Below are 18483 nucleotides of genomic sequence, written 5' to 3' on the forward strand. Positions count from 1 at the left end.
GATCATCCCCCTTCTCATCCCCTTCCCCCCTACTCTCCTGCAGAGTGAGATACCCTATTTAGTGTGTATTTCATTCCCTCCCCAAGCCAAATTCAATGAGAATAAAGTTGACCCATTCCCTTTTGCCTTCCTATTCTTCCCCTCCATTGTAGCCATTTTCCCTTGCCTCTTCTATATGAGATAGTTAACTCCATTCTGTCTCTCCCCATCTCCTCTCATTATATTCTTCTCTCACCTCTTAATGTCACTTTTTAAGTATTATCCCTTCCTATTAAATTGGTCCTGTGCCTTCTATCTATTTATACCTGTAAACATATATTCACACATTCACATATGTACTCATATGCTGATATACCCTCATATATAGACATATATATATATACACATATATATGTGTGTATATATATGCATATATATATTTCAATTCCTTTCAATTATTCTCATACTGAGAAAAGTTTCATAAGTTACAATGATCGTTTTTCCATGTAGGAATGTTCATAGTTCAACTTTGATAAGTTCCTTATGATTTCTTTTCCCTATTTACCTTCTCATGCTTCTCTTGCTTCTTGTATCTGAATGTCAAATTTTCTATTCAAATCTGTTTTTCTCATCAAGAATGCTTGAAAATCCTCTATTCCACAGAATGACCATATTTTCCCCTAAAACATGATACTCAGTTTTGCTGGGTAGGTGATTCTTGGTTTTAATCCCAGCTCCTTTGACCTCCAGAATATCACATTCCAAGCCCTTCGATCCCTCAGTGTAGAAGCTGCCAGATCCTGGGTTATCCTGATTGTGTTTCCACAACATTCAAATTGTTTCTTCCTGGCTGCTTGTAATATTCTCTCCTTGATCTGGGAATTTCGGGACCTGGCTATAATATTCCTAGGAGCTTTCTTTTGGGGATCTTTGTCAGGAGGTTATTGATGGATTCTTTCAACTTCTATTTTGCCCTTTGGTTCTAAAACATCAGGGAAGATTTCCTTGAGGATTTCTTGAAGGATGATTTCTAGGTTCTTTCTTTGATCATGGTTTCAGGTAGTCCAATACTTTTTAAATTATCTCTCCTGGATCTATTTTCCAGGTCAGTGGTTTTCCCCATGGGATATTTCACATTGCCTTCTATTCTTTCATTTGTTTGGATCTGTTTAACAGCATCTTGATTTCTCATAAAGTCATTAGCTTCCATTTGCTCCAATCTAATTCTGAAGGATTGATTCTCTTCAGTGAGCTTTTGACATTCTTTTTCCATCTGGCAAATTCGGTTTTTTAAGGCATTCCTCTCCTCATTGCCTTTTTAAGCCTCTTTTGCCATTTGAGTTAGTCTGTTTTTTAAAGAATTTTTTCCTTCATTCAGGCTGTTGACTCTCATTTCATAATTTTCTTGCATTGTTCTCATTTCTCTTCCCAATATTTCCTCCACTTCTCCTATCTACTTCTTAAGGTCCTCTATGGCCTGTAACCAGTTCATATTTTCCTTTGAAGCTTTTGGTGCAGGAGTTCTGACTTCACTGTCTTCCTCCTGTTCCATGCTTTTCTCCTTTTTGTCCCCAAAATAGGAGTCTAATGTTTGGTTCTTCTGTTTGCTTTGTTTCCTTTGCCTGGTCATGTTGCCACTCAATTACTTGACTTTTGGGCTTTTTGCCACAGTAGGACTCTGCTACCAGACAGTGGAGCTTCTGTCCCAAATGCTGGGGTTTTCTCAGCTGCTCGAGCTATTAGTTGGGTGCCCTCTCTGAAGCCCCCACATGCTCTGGCAAGCTGGACACACATCCCAGGACCTCCACCCTACACTGCAATCCAGATCCAAGCAGGTTAAAGCAAAAGCAAATACCCCTCAAACTGGTCACTTGGTCCCCCTACACTCTGCAGTCCAGGAGCTGAAGTTGCCACGTGGGGGTACCTGCACATCTACGGCTCCTCAGCGGCTTCTTGCCTCAGGGACAAAAGCTGATGCAGTTCCAACTACTGGGTCCCAAAGTCCACAGTGCACTGACCTCTTACTTTGTCCTTCACATCTATGTGTTGATAATTCTGGATCGCCACAGCTACTGGTGATCTGGAGTCCCTCTGGCAGGTGGCTGGTCAGGCCCACCCTGGGGCTAAAACCTTGTAGTGAATGGAGCTGGGCTTGCCCCAGAGTGCTGAGCTAGCCAATTCCTGCCAGCCTGACGAGCTATCCTCAGCGGGAGGTTAGCTTCTCTGTGTCATTTTGTGGGTTCTGTAGCTCCAAAGTTTGTTCAGAGTCCCCTTTTACATGAATTGGGGAAGGTGGAAGCCAGAGCTGCATGGAGAACTTGTTTCTACTCTGCCATCTTGACTCCACCCCCAACATAGTGCCCTACTTATCATTTCTTATAACCCAATAACGTTCCATCACAATCATATGTGACAATTTGTTCAATCATTCCCCAAACAATGGATATCCCCTCAATTTCTAATTCTTTGCCACCACTAAAAGAGCTGTCTTTAGTATTTTTGTACATATAGGTCCTTTCCCTTTTTGTTGTTTATCTCTGTAAGATACAGGCCTAGTAAGGGTACTCCTTGGTCAAAGGTTATACAATGGTTTTATAGTCCTTTGGTCATAGTTCCAAATTTCTCTACAGAATGACTGAATCAGTATACAACTTCCCCACAAGTGCATTAATGTCTTAATTTTTCCACATCCCCTCCAACATTTGTTACTTTTAATTTCTGACATATTCACCAATCTTATAGGTGTAGGGTGGTAGCTCAGAGTTGTTTTAATTTGCTTTACAATAATCAATAGTGATTTAGAGCATTTTATATGACTATAGATAGCTTTGATTACTTCATCTGAAAACTGACTCTTCATATCCTTTGACCATTTATCAATTTAGGAATGACTCTTCTTTCTATAAATTTGACTTAGTTCTCTATATATTTAGGAAATGAGGTCTTTATCAGAGAAATTTACTATAAATTTTTTCCACAGTTATGATTACTATGTATTTCTCTTAGTCCTGTTTTCCTCATTTATTCTATGCTCTCTCTCCTTTCTTTCTGTCCATTCTCAAAAGTGTTTTGCTTCTGACTGTTTCCTTCCCAATCCACCCTTGTATCAGCCCCTCCCCATCTTCTTTCTCAGCTACTTCCTGTACGATAAGATAGACTTCTATATCCAACTGAATGTGCATATTATTCCCTCTTTGAGCCAATACTGATGAGTTAGGTTTATGCACACCCTCACCTCCCAATTTTCCCCCTATACTGTAAAAAACTCTTTTATTCCTCTTTTATGGGAGATAATTTACCCCATTCTATCTCTCCCTTTCCCCTTCTCTCAATGCATTCTTCTTTCTCAACTCTTAATTTTATTTTTAGGTAATCATACCATTATATTCGGCTCCCATCCACTCCCTCTGTCTACATATAATCCTTCTTACTGCCCTAATAATGAGAAAGGTTTTAGGAATTACAAGTGTAATTTTTTTCATGTAGGATTATAAACATTTTAACTTTATTTCATCCCTTATGTTTCTCTTTCCTGTTTACCTATTTATGCTTTTCTTGAATCTTCTGTTTGAATATCAAATTTTCTATTAAGCTCTGGTCTTTTCATCAGGAATGTTTGAAAGTCCTTTATTTCATTGAATATTCATTTTTACCCTGAAGGATTGTATTCAGTTTTACCAGGTAGGTGATTCTTGGTTGTAATTCTAGCTCTTTTGTCCTCTGGAATATCATAGTCCAATCCCTCTGAACCTTTATTGTGGAAACTGCTGAATCTTGTATTAACCTGACTGTGACTCTCCATGATACTTGAATTTTTTTCTCACTGCTTGTGAGAATATTTTTTCCTTGACCTAGAAGGTCTGGAATTTGATTGGGACTTTTTATTTTGGGATCTCTTTCACAAGGTGATCAAATTCTTTCTGTTTATATTCTCTGATTCTAGAATATCAGGTTAGTTTCTGTGACACTTTCTTGAAAGTTAATATCTGGGCTCTTTCTTTGATCATGACTTTCAGGTACTCCAATAATTCTTAAATTATCTCTCTTTGGCCTATTTTCTAGGTCAGTTGTTTTTCCAATGAGATAGTTCACTGTCTTCTATTTTTCATTCCTTTAATTTAATTTTATTGTTTCTCGATGTCTCATAAAGTCATTAGCTTCTACTTGTCTAATTCTATTTTTTAAGGTATTCTTTTCTTTAGTGAACTTTTGTACCTCCTTTTTCATTTGGACAAATCTGCTTTTCAAGGCAGTTTTCTCTTCATTGGATTTTTTGTGCTTCTTTGATCATTTCATGTATTCTGGTTTTTAAGGTATAATTTTCTTTAGCATTTTTTATGGCTCCTTGTAAAACTAATTATGGGCAGTGCTCCCGAGCATTGCCGCTGTGAATAACTTTAAGGGTTTAATCACCTAGTATAATGAACTCTTTATTTATTCAGAAATAAACTAAAGCATAACATTCACAACAGCATAGCATAACAACTTATTATGAAGGTAGCCACAGAATCTTAAACAAAATATATCATTCAGTGTATCTTATGGTCATCTTTAAGGAGTAGCAGAAAATACAAACACTCTTTCCCCTAGGTCACAGTAAGTTACAATCTCCTCAGTCAATACTGATTATCCAAGTAAAGTTCTCTTTCATCTTTACTCAAGGCTGACTTCCAAACCCCATGGCTACCTCTCCATTGGCTGACAACTCCCAAATCTTGCCTGGATTCACATGTAGGCAGCTCTCCGCTCCTGTTCCATATCTCAACTCACAGGGACTGCTTCACTCCAAGCTCTTTGTAATTTCTGCTTCTGGGAAAACAAAGCTTAACTGGGCTACAATATTTCACACAATATTTACATACGTTACCAGCACTATCCTCTCAATTCGCTTTCTGTCAGAAAAACCAATATAGAACAAAGACAGGGCTTTTGTCTGAGAAATAAACACAACTACAGACAGGACTTCTGTCTGGGAAATTAATACAAAACAACAAACAGGACTTCTGTCTGCCAACATTATAAATATTCTCTCTCTCTCATTTCTCCTCACTCCCAGATCTGCTCATGCTTTTCTCTGCTCTGCTCCTTCCTGCTTCACCTTTTCTGTTGTACCCTTTCAACAAGTTCCTCCCACCTTGGTCTCCCACATGATTACATTCAGCCTATTAAGGGCAGGGGAGATATTTAAATTCCCTTAGACCTATTAAAGGCAATACAATGTATACAGTTTCCAATCAAAGACTCTTGATACAATCAAAGGTGGGGATCAAAGGTACTTGATTAGCTAAAACTCGATTCAGAAAAGCAGCAAAAAATCCCATTTTGCTTGCCGTTACGCTCCTTTACCAAGTTGTTGACTCTTTTTTCATGATTTTCTTGCATCACTCTCATTTCTCTTCCCAATTTTTCCTCTATCTCTCTTACTTCATTTAAAAAAAATTTTTTTTGAGCTCTTCTGTGACCTGAGACCAGTTCATGTTTTTCTTTGAGGCTTTGGATATAGCAGTTTTAACTTTGTTGTCTTCTTCTGAGTTTGTGATTTAAGCTTCCCTGTCATCATAGTAATTTTCTACAGCTAGGATCTTTTTCTGTTGTTGGCTCATTTTTCCAGCCTATTTCTTGACTTTTAACTCTGTGCTAAAGTGGTGCTCTGTGTCTGGAGTGGAGGGGCACCATCCCAAGTTCCAAGTCTTTTGTGCAGCTATTTTCAGAGATAATTCTGAGGACTATAAATTTTCAGTTCTTCCATGATGGTATAATCTAGGGAGAGTTGTGTTTACTACTCTCCTGTTCTGTGATCTGGTCTGTGAGCAACCTCAAGTTCTCTTTTCTACCTTGGAACTGTGACCCAGGCCCCTGCTCAACTGTGGCCACAAGCACTGGTGTGCTAATGCTGCTCCTTGCCCTGGAATTGAGAACCAGGACTGCAACCCAGATTCAAGTAAGGGCAGTGCAACAATCCTGCTCCCACTGCCAGCAAAGGAACTCCTGTAATCTCCTTTTGGCCAGCTTTCTGACCCTCTTACTGTCTGTGGGCTTAGAGGTCCAGAAATAGCCACTGCCACTACTGATAGAATTACTGCCAAGGCCTACCTCTGATTTGCTGGCCTTTGGCTGGACTACACTACACTCTCACCTTGGTGTAACAGACCTTTCTTGCCAACCTTCTAAGTTGTCTTGGGCTGGAAAATTGTTTCACTTGTTCCTTTTGTGGGTCTTGCTACTCCAGAATTTATTTTGGGGCAGGAATTAAAGTTGTTTGGAAGGGTTTGGGGAAGAATTCAGGTGAGTTCCTGCCATCTTCGCTCTGCCTCTTTATTCTTATATCTTGATTAAAGCTAACAGACACATGTCATAGCATCACAGATTTAGAGCCAGAAGGGACTTTAAAGGACATCTAATCTAACCCTTTCATGAGCATTTAAGTGGTAGCTTAATAGGTAATATTTTATAACCAAGGACTTCTGGACAGGCCCTGAATTAAATTAAGGTTTCAAAGTTTACCTTTTTGTTGGGGATAAGATGTCATTTCCTCTCAAGTCTTCTTTGTTTGACGTAGTACATAGTGTCTATAACACAGTACGGAGCAGTGGAAAGAGAAATTTAGTTGATGTAAAAAGACCTACATTCAAATCATGGTTCTCCTACTTTACAACCTATGTGCCATAGGTGACAACCCCTCTGAGCATCATTTCCTAATCTGTAAATGGAGGGGGGTTAGATGAGATGATTTTTAATGTCCCTTCCAACTGTACTCATCATATACTGTCGTATTATGAATCCTTGTATTTACATGTGAATAGGAATGGGCGTATAGTGTCATTCAAATGTAAAAACCATTCCCTCTATTGTCTACCTTCTTTTCCATTATCCTGGAAACAATTCTTTATTGACATGTCATTGATCTTGGAACATTTATCTTTTAATCCAGTACAGCAGTAAAGGTAAAGCTATCATAGAATATTGGAATTAGAAATGGCTTGAATGACCATCTAGTCCAATCTGTCTGAACATGAATCCCTTATACAATATACCATACAAGTGGTCTTCTTGCCTATACTAGGAAACCTCTAGAGGTGGGTGGGATAAGAAGGGTGCCTTCTGAAGTAGCCTCTTCTAGAGTGCTCTTATTAGTAGAAGTTTTTCTCTAAACATCCCAATTGAATCATGTCTATGGTTTAAGTAAAAAAAAATAATCCTAGGGATGCTATGTTAAAGAAATTGCATTTTCTGAAGAGCTTTGTAGTTTATAATAGTGGCAATACCATTATTTGAAATACATAAGATTTTATTTTTATTAAAAATTTAGACTTTCATGATTTCTATTTATCTTATTTCACTAGAAAAGGAAAAATAAATCAAGGAGTCTAGTTTTATTTGTAGTGATGATACATTAACTTCCTAGCTGAAACAGAATTCAAATGCATTTCAAATTCAACTAAGGATACTTGTTCATAAATCCATTATTGTGAATTGAGGATTTTTTGAATGCTGCTGTGTTTATACTTTACCAGATGAAATGTTTTTAAACTGGGACATTAATAAGTCTGGTCTTTAAATGACTAATGGACATTCTGGCCCTGATCAGGATGGTAGCAACTTATAGACACAATCTTATTTCTTTGTCTGTGTTTTATCTCAGTTTGTCAGTTTTAAAAGTATTCTTAAATGAAAGCCCCTGGGATTTTTCAGAGGGAAAAACAACTAAATAGTATGTTTATAAAATTTGTGGGACCTCTGTGCTGATGAGGAAAGGTCATAGAAACAAATTTTTATGACCTCACAAATTACTAGATAGGTTTATTTGATTTAATCGGCATCCTTAGGGATTCTCTAATTGCATAATAAGGCATGTATTATGGAGGTTATTCCTTTTTCTAATTGTGGTCTGGGTGGCATTAAAACTGTTATTTCTTTGTCATCCTATTCTAAATCAGTGGCTCTGAATGCTGTGCCAAGCTTCCAGCCAGAAAGGGTCATATTCAAAGATTTACTCCTGTATACAAAAGCAGGCATTTCAAGAAATACAAAGTTTCACTAAAGAATGTGTGACTGAGTAAATAGAACACTAGACTTAGAGTTAGGAAGACAAAGGTTAAAAATCCTGCCTCAAACCCTTGCTGGTTGTATAAGCCAAAGATAATAACTTAATTTTTCTGTATCTCAGTTTCTTCACTTGTAAAATAAGGGGGTTGAACTTGATGCCTAAGATTCCTTCCATCTCTCAAACAACCTAGGAAAAGCCATCTACAATCAGTGTTTCTCCTTTTTCACTGACATTTTCTAGTTCTTTTTAAACCGACTTCTGAACACACCACTATTCTCAAATTGCTCTCTCAAAGATTAATTACCTTTTTTTTAATGCTAAATCCTATGTCTGTTCTCAGTCTCCAACCTTCTCAACTCCTTGGCAGCTATTGGCACAATATGGTCTCCTCCCTTGGCTTCCATAATTATTCACTTCTGATTCTTCTCAGCCATCCAAGTCTCTTTTCTGAGTCCATCATCTATAGCCTATCTTTCAAATTTGGGTGCCCCAAAAATATCTATCCTGGCTTGTTTCTTCATTTTATCTTGTTGATATAATCTGCTCCCATGGGTTCAATTATCATCTTTGTCTGATGAGAAGACAGAGATGCACAGTGGAAGGAAAGCTGAAACTGAAGTCAGAGGAACTGGGTTCAAATCTCATCTTTGATTCTTTCCACCTGTGCTGCGGATCATGTGTGTGATCATGGGCCTCAGTTTCCTCATCTGTAAAATGAAGATGTTGGACAAGACGGCCTTTGAGGCCTCTTTCATCTATCTGTGATCCTATATATGTATACATGGAGTCATAATCCCTCTCATGAACACCAATACCCTGTCTTCAACCTAGACATCTCCTGAATTTCACAGACATCTCACATTTAAAATATCCAAGTTGGACCAATTAACATGACTCTCCTTAGATGTTTTAGTTGAGGACATCATCATTTTCCAATTTCCTAGGTTCATAAACCAGTCATTCTAGATTCTTCTCTTTCCATATCTTCCCTCTAATATCCAATAAGTTGTATGGCCTATTGATTTTACTTTCTCACAATCTCTAACATCCTTGCCCTTCTCTATAAGGCCACCACTCAGGCCCACATCCTTTTTTATGGACAATTAGAATAACTTCACTATTGATGACCCTTCTTCTAGTCTCTTCCTTCTCTAACCTGCCCACCAGCTAACAAAATACTCTTCATCAACTGTTTGGTTCTGACCATATCGCTCCTCTACTTAGAGATGTTTTTGGTTTCTTATTGATGATATGATTTTTAAAAACCTAACTCATTAGTCTAGTTAAAGGCCTTCAACAAAATATCTCTGACCTACTTTTCCAGCCTTATTTCACAGTATTCTCCTTCATGTACTCTATGTTCTAGGCGGACTGAACTACTAACTATTCTCTGAACTTGATGTTCTATTTCCTACCTCCATGAATTCCTACAAGTCATCCCACATATCCTCAATGCATTTCTTCCTCATCCCCTGCTCTCAGAATGTTGATCTACCTTCAAGGCTTAATGTTTTTTTCCAGCTTCCCTTCAACAGCATCTCCTGCATTAAATTCTCTTCTAATGAGTGGACGTTTTTCTCTAAACATCTTAATTGAATTGTGTCAATGCTTAAGTTAAAAAAATCAATAATTCTAGGAATTGTGTAGTAAAGAATTTGTACTTTTCAAAAGAGCTTTGTAGGTAATAAGTATCTGAGGCCAGATTTGAACTCAGAAAGTCTTCCTGACCACAGGCCTGACATTCTACCTAGCTGCCTCAACTCAGATAATTAGGTACTTAGTTACACAGGTACTTAGGCACTTAAGTTGTTAGACAATTAGCTACTAATGCACTTAGGTAATCATGTAAATAGGTACCTAAATATGTACATAAAAATGTATATAAGGACCTAAAGACCTATAAGAATAAATACATAGATATAGGTAAGGGACATTAGTGCAGAGGTTCTCAGTGCTTAAGTATTTAGGCAGTTAGGTGGCACAGTGAGTAGAATGCTGAACTTGGAGTCAGGAAGACTTGAGTTCTAGTCAAGTCCTCTGTTTGTCTTAGTCTCCTCATTTGTAAAATGAGGATAATAATAGCAACTACATCCCAGTGTTGCTATGAGGATCAAACTAGAAAATAATTATAAAGTGCTTATCTCATGAATGTTAGTATCATCATCATTCTGGCTTCAGAAGATAAATACTTAGGTAGTTAGATAATTATGCACTAAGATAATTAGGTACAGAGGTACTTAAATACTTAATTACTAAGATGCATGATTAATTAGTTGTTTAAATACTTATGTACCTGCATATAGATACTTAGGCACTTAAGGACTTAAGCAGTTAGATATACTTAGATTTCTAGTGTTTAGTTTTGCAATATATTTATTTGCAAGTGTCATCCCTCACCCATTTGCTTTCTCCACCCTGCTTCCACACCAAACTCTACCTCCACAACCCACCAACCTCCCAACCCACCCCCCACGCCAGGGCATACATTTCTCTGATGACTTTCATTATATCACATCAATGCATGTTCATGTATTAGAATGACAAAGTGAATGTTTTGATGGCATATTCGTTCAAAGAGCCTTTAAAAATTGTTTAATCCAGTTTTACTCTCTGAAGTCTCAGTTCTCATCTCAAGAGTATCTTTTTAAATTCTATTTTTTATTTTAGACAAATAGTAAAACTTAAATACATAATAAGAAAAGGAAAAGAAAACACTTTAAATACAAAATAAGAAAAGAAAAAACACATCGGGTGCACAGCAGAACACGAGAGAAGTTTCAAAATATATAGCAATAACTTATCATTTCAAGAAAGCCTATATATGAAATACTGTGTGTTAATTTGAAAGCTGTCCATCTTTGCTTCCTTGTAGGTTTTCTTTTGTTTTATGCTGTACACTTTTTACTTTGTTCTTTTTCCCTGTTCCTTCCCCCTACCCGCCCCCCAAGGCTATAATTGAGCATGGCTATATAAAAACATATAGGTTCCCTAAGAGCTCCTACTCCTAATCTTGTTTTTTTGTTTGTGCATATCTTTTTTCCTATCTCTCCTACTTCCTCTATTTGACTTCTACTTACTGCCTTGCCCTCCTATCTCTTAACCTACCCCCCACTCCAGCAATCCCTCCCTCATCCTCTAAATACCCTATTACCCGCCTTTTCGCCTATTCCCTCACTCCCTGCCTTTATAAAGATCCCTCCTTTCTCCCCTCCCCCATCCCGATTTCCTTAGTTTTCTTTTTTTTCTAATTTAGGAAACTTTTATACTCTTCTATATTTTTCCCCTCTTAAACCCATTCCCAGTGAAAGCAGATTTCCAGAACTAACAAGCCCCCCCCCCCTTCTAATTCCTCTGTATCACTTCTTCCTCCGGCACCTCATTTGTATAATTACTCTTTTAGTTGTTTGTAATGGTCATGTAATTGGAATTTGAAGACCCCTTTTTGTATTGGTAAGGTAGCAGGTACTTAGCTTTTAGTAATTGATTAATTACATTGATCTGTTGGGGAAACAAAAGGTATGAACTCCTGTCTCCTGTTGCTGATGTAACAGGAATGGGTTGACTGAAACAGGAAGCTAATGCTGTGTGTATATAAGGAAAAGCCCCAGGAAGGGACAGTCAGAATTTCTTGCAACCAGCATCTGGAGACAGAGCATCTACAGAAGAGAAATAAGAACAGAGAACTAAGTCAGAATTCCCTGAGAACTTGTGGTGGCAGAGCATCTTCTGGAGGAGCCCAGGAGCTCCCTCCCCCCGCCCCCAGGCTAGATAAGGTGATTCTGATTTTTTTGAACTAGCTGCAGAAGACTGAGGAAGCATGACTGGAATGCTAAGACTTTGTCTGTGGCTTGGTTGAGCCTTGAATTCTTGGGAACAGAAATTGTGAAGGATTTGAGATGGACTGGACCCTGTGAACTTCAGTGTGGAGCAGAACTTACACAGGCAGCTGGACAAGGAACTGGGAGCTGTCTGCCTCTAGGGGTGGAGGGTCAGTTTATTTTCTAATGATTGTACTTAGTGATTAATGATCCTTAGTAATTGATTGCTGAATAAGCGACTTATTGAGTTAACTTAGTGTGCCCCATGAGTGGAAAACTTTTGACTATTGTACTTTGAGATGATTGTTCTTTGTTCAAAACTTTGTTGCCACTATGGTGGAAACTATGTGGCCATTTTAATGATAAGCTGTTGTGAATACTATACTATGATTTCCTGTTATAAGCTGTAATATTGTGAATGCTGTACCTTGATTTTCTGTGAATGTTTTGCTTTGATTTGTTACTGAATAGAGTGTTCACGATACTGTGTAATCAGAATCTTAAAAGCTGTTCACAGTAGCATTCATCTGGAAAGCTGTTTGTGCATGGCATTACACTGTTCTTGAACAGTTTTACTATTTAAAGTCATATCATACTCAGATCTACCCCAATCTTTAGCAACCCAATTATTAGTAACAATCTTAGACACAGGTTTTACATTTTCCATACATAAAAGGTAAACATTCTGTCCTTATTTAGTCCCTTGTAATTGAAAGTCTGACAGTTAATCAAATGTCCATTTTTTCCATTCAAAATTATACGTAACTTTGCTGAGTGATATTTTTGGCAAGAGGCCTAGTTCTTTTGTTCTTCAATATATGGTTCCAAAACCTTCCATCTTTTAGTGTCACCAACTCCAGGTCTTGTGTGATGCTAATTGTGGTGCCATCATATGTAAATTGTCTTTTTTTGTTGCTTGTAATATTTTGTCCTTAATCTGGGGATTTCAAAATTTAACTCTAATATTCCTGTGAGTTTTCCTTGTAGGATTTCTTTCAGGTGGTGATTGATAGATTTTTTTTTTCTATGTCTACTTTGCCCTCTTGTTCTAATGCTTCAGGATAATTCTCTTTAATTATTTCTTGTATTATTATATGAAGATTCCTTTTTTGGTCAGAACTTTCAAGTAATTCAATTATTCTCATGTTTTCTCTTCTTGATCTATCCTCTAGATACACTGTTTTCTTATGTTTCACATTCTCTTCTATTTGTTTTTTATTCTTCCTATTTTTTTCTTCATCTCATAACTTCACTGGCATCCCCTTGCCCAGTTTTGATTTTCAGGAAATAATTTTCTTCCTTAAGATTCTGGATCTCCTTTACTAATTGGTTGACATTTTGTCATAATCTTCTTGTTTTTCTTGTACTATTCTTATTCTTCTTTATAATTTTTCCTCAATCTCTCTCATTTGATTTTTAACATCTTTTTAAAGTTCTGAATTTTTTTTTTTGTGCAAGTGACCATTTGATGTTACTCTTTGGGGTAGAAGAGGGTTTCTTTGCTTCAGTCTCCTCCTTTAAAGTCTAACTCCAGTCTTTTCTATTACCATAGTAGCTCTCTATGGTTGGATTCTTTCTTTTTTGCCTATGTTTTTTTTTGTAATAATTTAGTTTTTATAATCACCTCTAGCCCTGGGGTGTGGGGGATGGTGCCTATGACCTCTGATCCTCTTCATTTCTCCCCTCTCAACTTAAATCTAAACCAAGACCTTCAGCCTCCTGTAAAGGCCCACAGCCAGTTGGGCCCCAGCTCCACTTCTTCTGCACTCACTAACATTTGCTGGTTCCTTCTCACCCCTGTGGCTTTCAGCAGCACAGCTGGGTACTAGCCCCCTAGATCTTCCCCAGGTCAGAAACCCAACTCCCTTCAGTGGCCCAAGGCAGCCTCCCAACCCAGCTAACCCCAGGTCTTGTCACTTGTTTAAGCAGCTTGCAGCTTTTTGTTTAAGAGTGCCCTAGCCTGGAGGTGCTTACTCTTCACAAGGATGAATCTGGTACTGCTATTTTTCTTCAGGCGTCCTCCAATTGTTCCAAGGGCACCCCAGTGCTGCCCCTACTCTTACTTGTTTTCTTGGCTCTATGTTTGCCCAGAGGTGCTATTTTACTTCTTTTGTGGAGGAAAATCTGGAGAATTTGACATTTTCTGAACTACACCATCTTCCCATAATCCTCTCCTCTCAAGAGTATCTTACATATATTAGTCTTTCCAATAAAACTAAAAATATTATGAAAATATGTTGATGTGGGAACATCACACTATAAAAGATATTCTTTTGTGAGACATCAAAAAGATTTACTTTGAACTCTGGGTGATGGTTCTGAACCTAAACCATAAAACCCTGCCTTGTTAAAAATACTAAGAAAGTTTTCTATTGTTTTGGGATTAAAAGACATTTATCTGGTGGGTCTTGAAATTAAAAATATTGGGAAAAGTATGTACCCTAGGAATGAATATAGCAGTCTTTCTCCACGATGTCCTTCTTACTTTCCAAAGTATAATATAGAACTGTAGGTGCCAGAATAGTACAGTAGTAAGAGAGGAACCAATAATGTTATACTATCTATTTAAATGTCTAAGTAGTAACAGGCTGTTCATGTTGTTAATCAGACAGCATACAGTCATTTTCCTAAAGGCAGATATCACTGAAATAGAGAACAAAAACCATCTCCATAAAGAAAGGTATTTCCTAAACCCTTTGGATTAAGTCCAAATCTCTATCCTAGTTCAGAAATAGATCAGATAGAATTTCCCAATAATCTGAGGGCAAAACAAGACTTAAAAAAAATCAAATCAAAGATGATAAAACATAAGATTTTTTAAAATAGAGATTTCCAATCAGCAGTTTCACTTCTTCAGATAATCTATATGTAAAGAAGATTAAGTATTATTATTAAATACCAAAGGATTTTATTTTTAAATTATTATTTTGTGTTATTATAAATTATTATTAAATATCTAATTTTTCATGTTTTCTTCATTGGAAAAGGTAAAAGAAGAGTCTAAAATAATCCTAATGAGTTGTATGGTATTTTTGGACTGTTTTGAGAAAAAAAATATACTCCATATCATCCTCCTATTTTCAAATCATCCCTGTTTAACCTGCTCATAACATGAATCTTGATTGCAGTCTTTTCTGCTTTGCACTTAGGCTGGAGGAGAAAAAGCAGATTCTGAAGAAGCCTTGATATATGAAGAGGATTTAGATGCAGGAGATGCTATGGAAGGGGAATTGGAAGAAAGTACAAAATTAAAAATATTGCGTAGGTTTGCCTCACTTGCTTCCAGATTGAAAGAGTTCATTGGCAATATGATCGCCACTGCTGGAAAAGTTGTTGTGACCATCTTACTTGGTTCCACAGGTTGGTGTTTTTTAATAGTTCCTAAAGAGCTCAGTTGGCTTAAACATGTAGCAAATGACATTGAGGAATACAAAAATAAATGTTCAAAAATAGCCACTTGTCAAACTTGTAGAACTAGAAAAGACCTCGGAGACTCCTTCACTTTACAGATGAAGACACGGAGGCCCTGGAAAGTGGCGTGTTCCATTGAGGAGACTGCTTCTGTCAACCCTCTAAACTTTTAGATTCCTTCTACTACTGTGCTCCTTCCTTGGAAGCTTTTTTTCCCCAATAATGCATCATCATTATAGATAAACTATAAATAGAAATCTCATGGCATAAGGACATAAGCAATAGAGATATCCACATATTATTTGTGACTATGTTGTCTTAATCCAACTACTAGGCGTAGAGTATTCTCCTTCCGAATTTAACTTGTAACTTCTCCCCGACTTCTCCCCCACACTCCTCCCTCAGCATTTTCCTCTCATTTTGGCCAACTTACTTGGGTAAATAATGATGATAGTTCTGTCTTTCACACCGCTACTCCCTTTGGGCTTTTTAATCAAAGTATTAGAGGAGACTGTATAAACTGAACCAGGATCACAGGATCATATTAGATTATGGAATCTGGAGCTCTATCAATAGTTTTAAAGGAAATATTCTGGGAGAGAAGATATTTCACTTGCCAAAGAGATGCTGTTCAATAGATGGAATAAAAAATTATCTCAAACTGAAGCACTGAGAGAGATTCACAAGCCCTGTGGTTTAGCTATCTTATGCCATAATTCCTTTACTGAAAACAGAAGTATGACATATTCTATAAGGTAGGACAAAACTTTGAAATTCCCATGACCTGGTGCATTATTGTAAAGATAGAGTGAAAACAGTCGACCAGAGAATTAGTAGCATCTGTTCATTGTAATAGACGAAATGTTTTATGGGAACATCCCCACCTTGAAATAGATATTTTCCTCATTAAATTAGGATAACACTTTACCACTGCTAACACTTTTTCCATTGATTATCAGAAAATGAAGAGATTTCCAGAACACTTTTTGAACAAGTGTTCAGATTAACTTTTGGTTGACCACCAAAGCAACCTGTCAAAAAGTTCATCAAAAAAGAGGAAGAAACTGTACATTTCCTCCTAAAAATTTGGGATAGGTATGAATTGTAGGAGAAGGAAAGTGTACATATAAATTTATAAGCAATATCAATGATGGTAAATGTATCTGTTTACTGTGCTTAGAAATTAGAAGTTAGATTTGTTTGTATGGTTATTTCCTAGCCTTAGTATTTTCAGTATTTCTTATATAATGGTCAATGGCTGCAGATTATATTTGAAGAATTCTTTTCCAGTTACATATCAGTATTTTAGAATTCCATTTCTCCCCCCTCAGGTATGATGTTACCATCTTTGACTTCATCAGTATATTTCTTTGTATTTTTGGGACTATGCACATGGTGGTCCTGGTGCCGGACTTTTGACCCACTGATATTCAGCTGCCTTTGTGTTCTAATGGCCATCTTCTCTGCTGGACACTTGATTGGACTTTATTTGTATCAGTTCCAGTTTTTTCAGGAAGCAGTTCCACCTGGAGATTACTATGCAAGGTAAGTGTGCAATTAAAATGTAGACTAGGCTGTGTTTTGGACTGCTAGATCCCAAGTTATTTTATGGCTATGGCTACTCAACTTTGTACCTTTCCCAGAAAGGCTGTAAAATAACCAGCTGAGTCAAAAAAAAATTCATAAAAAGTAATGTTCTATAAAACAAGGAAAGCTAATCCCAACCCCAATTCTTTTGTTTTATCTTTATTTTTTAATTAAATTTTATATTTATTTTTAGTTTACATCATCCACTTCCACAAGATTTTGTTACAAATTTTCTCCCTGTCTTTCCCCTACTCACCACCCCAAAATAGTGATCCCACTGTTTGCCCTCTCCCCCCAATCTGCTCTCTCCTATATCTTCCCCCATCCCCTCTCTGACTTTCCGGTAGGGCAAGATGGATCTGTATACCCCAGTGCCTGTATATCTTATTTCCAAGTTGCATGTAAATAACAATAATAATTTTTTAAACATTTGATTTTAAAACTTTGAATTCCAAATTCTTTCCCTTCCTCCCTCATCACCCACCCTTACTGGGAAGATAAGGAATTCACTATAGGTTGTATATGTGTAGCTACACAAAACATTTCCGTAGTGGATATATTGTGAAAGACTGAATATATTACCCTCTGTCCTATCCCGACATCCACTTTTTCCATTCTCTGCTTTGAGCCTGTCACTTTTCAAAAGTGTGTGCTTCCAACTTCCTTGCTTCTGCAACCAGCCCTTCCATTACACCCCCTTTCATCCCCTTCCACCCTCCTCTTCCATAGGGCGAGATACACTAGTTAGTGTGTATTTCATTCCCTCCCTAAGCCAAATTCAATGAGAGTAAAGTTCCTCATTCCCTTTTACCTTCCTTTTCTTCCCCTCCATTGAAAGTTTTCCCTTGCCTCTTTAATATTAGGTAATTTACCCCATTCTGTCTTTCCCCATCTCCTCTCATTATATTCCTCCCTCACCTCTCAATTTCACCTTTTAAATATCATCCCTTCCTATTCAATCGGTCCTGTGCCCTCTGTCTATGTGTACCTGTACACATATATACACACACACTCACATGTGTATTCATATGCCCATATACCCTCCTATATAGACATATATATGTATGTATACATATATGTATTTATATCCCTTTCAACTGTTCTCTTGCTGAGAAAAGTCTCATAAGTTAGAATTATCATTTTACCATGTAGGAATGTAAATAGTTTGACTTTGATAAGTTCCTTATGATTTCTTTTCGCTGTTTACCTTCTCATGCTTCTCTTGCTTCTTGTATATGAATGTCAAATTTTCTATTCGGCTCTGGTTTTTTCATCAAAAATGCTTGAAAATTCTCTATTTCATTGAATGACCATATTTTCCCTGAAACACGATACTCAGTTTTGCTGGGTAGGTGATTCTTGGTTTTAATCCTAGCTCCTTTGGTCTCCAGAATATCGTATTCCAAGCTCTTTGATCCCTCAGTGTAGAAGCTGCCAGATCCTGTGATATCCTGATTGTATTTCCACAATATTCAATTGTTTCTTCCTGGCTGCTCATAATATTTTCTCCTTGATTTGGGAACTCTGGAATTTGGCTATAATATGCCTAGGAGTTTTCTTTTGGGGATCTTTTTCAAGAGGTGATTGGTGGATATTCCAGCCTCTATTTTGTCCTCTGGTTCTAAAACATCAAGCAATTTT

At 37.2% G+C, this 18483-nt stretch overlaps 1 protein-coding gene across 3 annotated transcripts in view; it reads left to right on the forward strand.

Annotated features, from left to right (window-relative positions):
* Positions 1-18483, forward strand: part of PIEZO2 (piezo type mechanosensitive ion channel component 2) — a 557384-nt gene that overhangs the window by 340946 nt on the left and 197955 nt on the right. For all 3 annotated transcript variants that reach the window (XM_069099626.1, XM_069099625.1, XM_069099627.1), the window contains exons 6-7: positions 14994-15204; positions 16587-16800. In XM_069099626.1, coding sequence (XP_068955727.1) covers positions 14994-15204; positions 16587-16800 — 425 coding nt within the window. The remainder of the gene's footprint in view (positions 1-14993; positions 15205-16586; positions 16801-18483) is intronic.

The sequence above is a fragment of the Petaurus breviceps genome, unplaced genomic scaffold (assembly GCF_028583685.1).
Source record: "Petaurus breviceps papuanus isolate PSGF00001 unplaced genomic scaffold, PetGlider_PUasm1.0 38, whole genome shotgun sequence".
Classification (NCBI taxonomy): domain Eukaryota; kingdom Metazoa; phylum Chordata; class Mammalia; order Diprotodontia; family Petauridae; genus Petaurus; species Petaurus breviceps.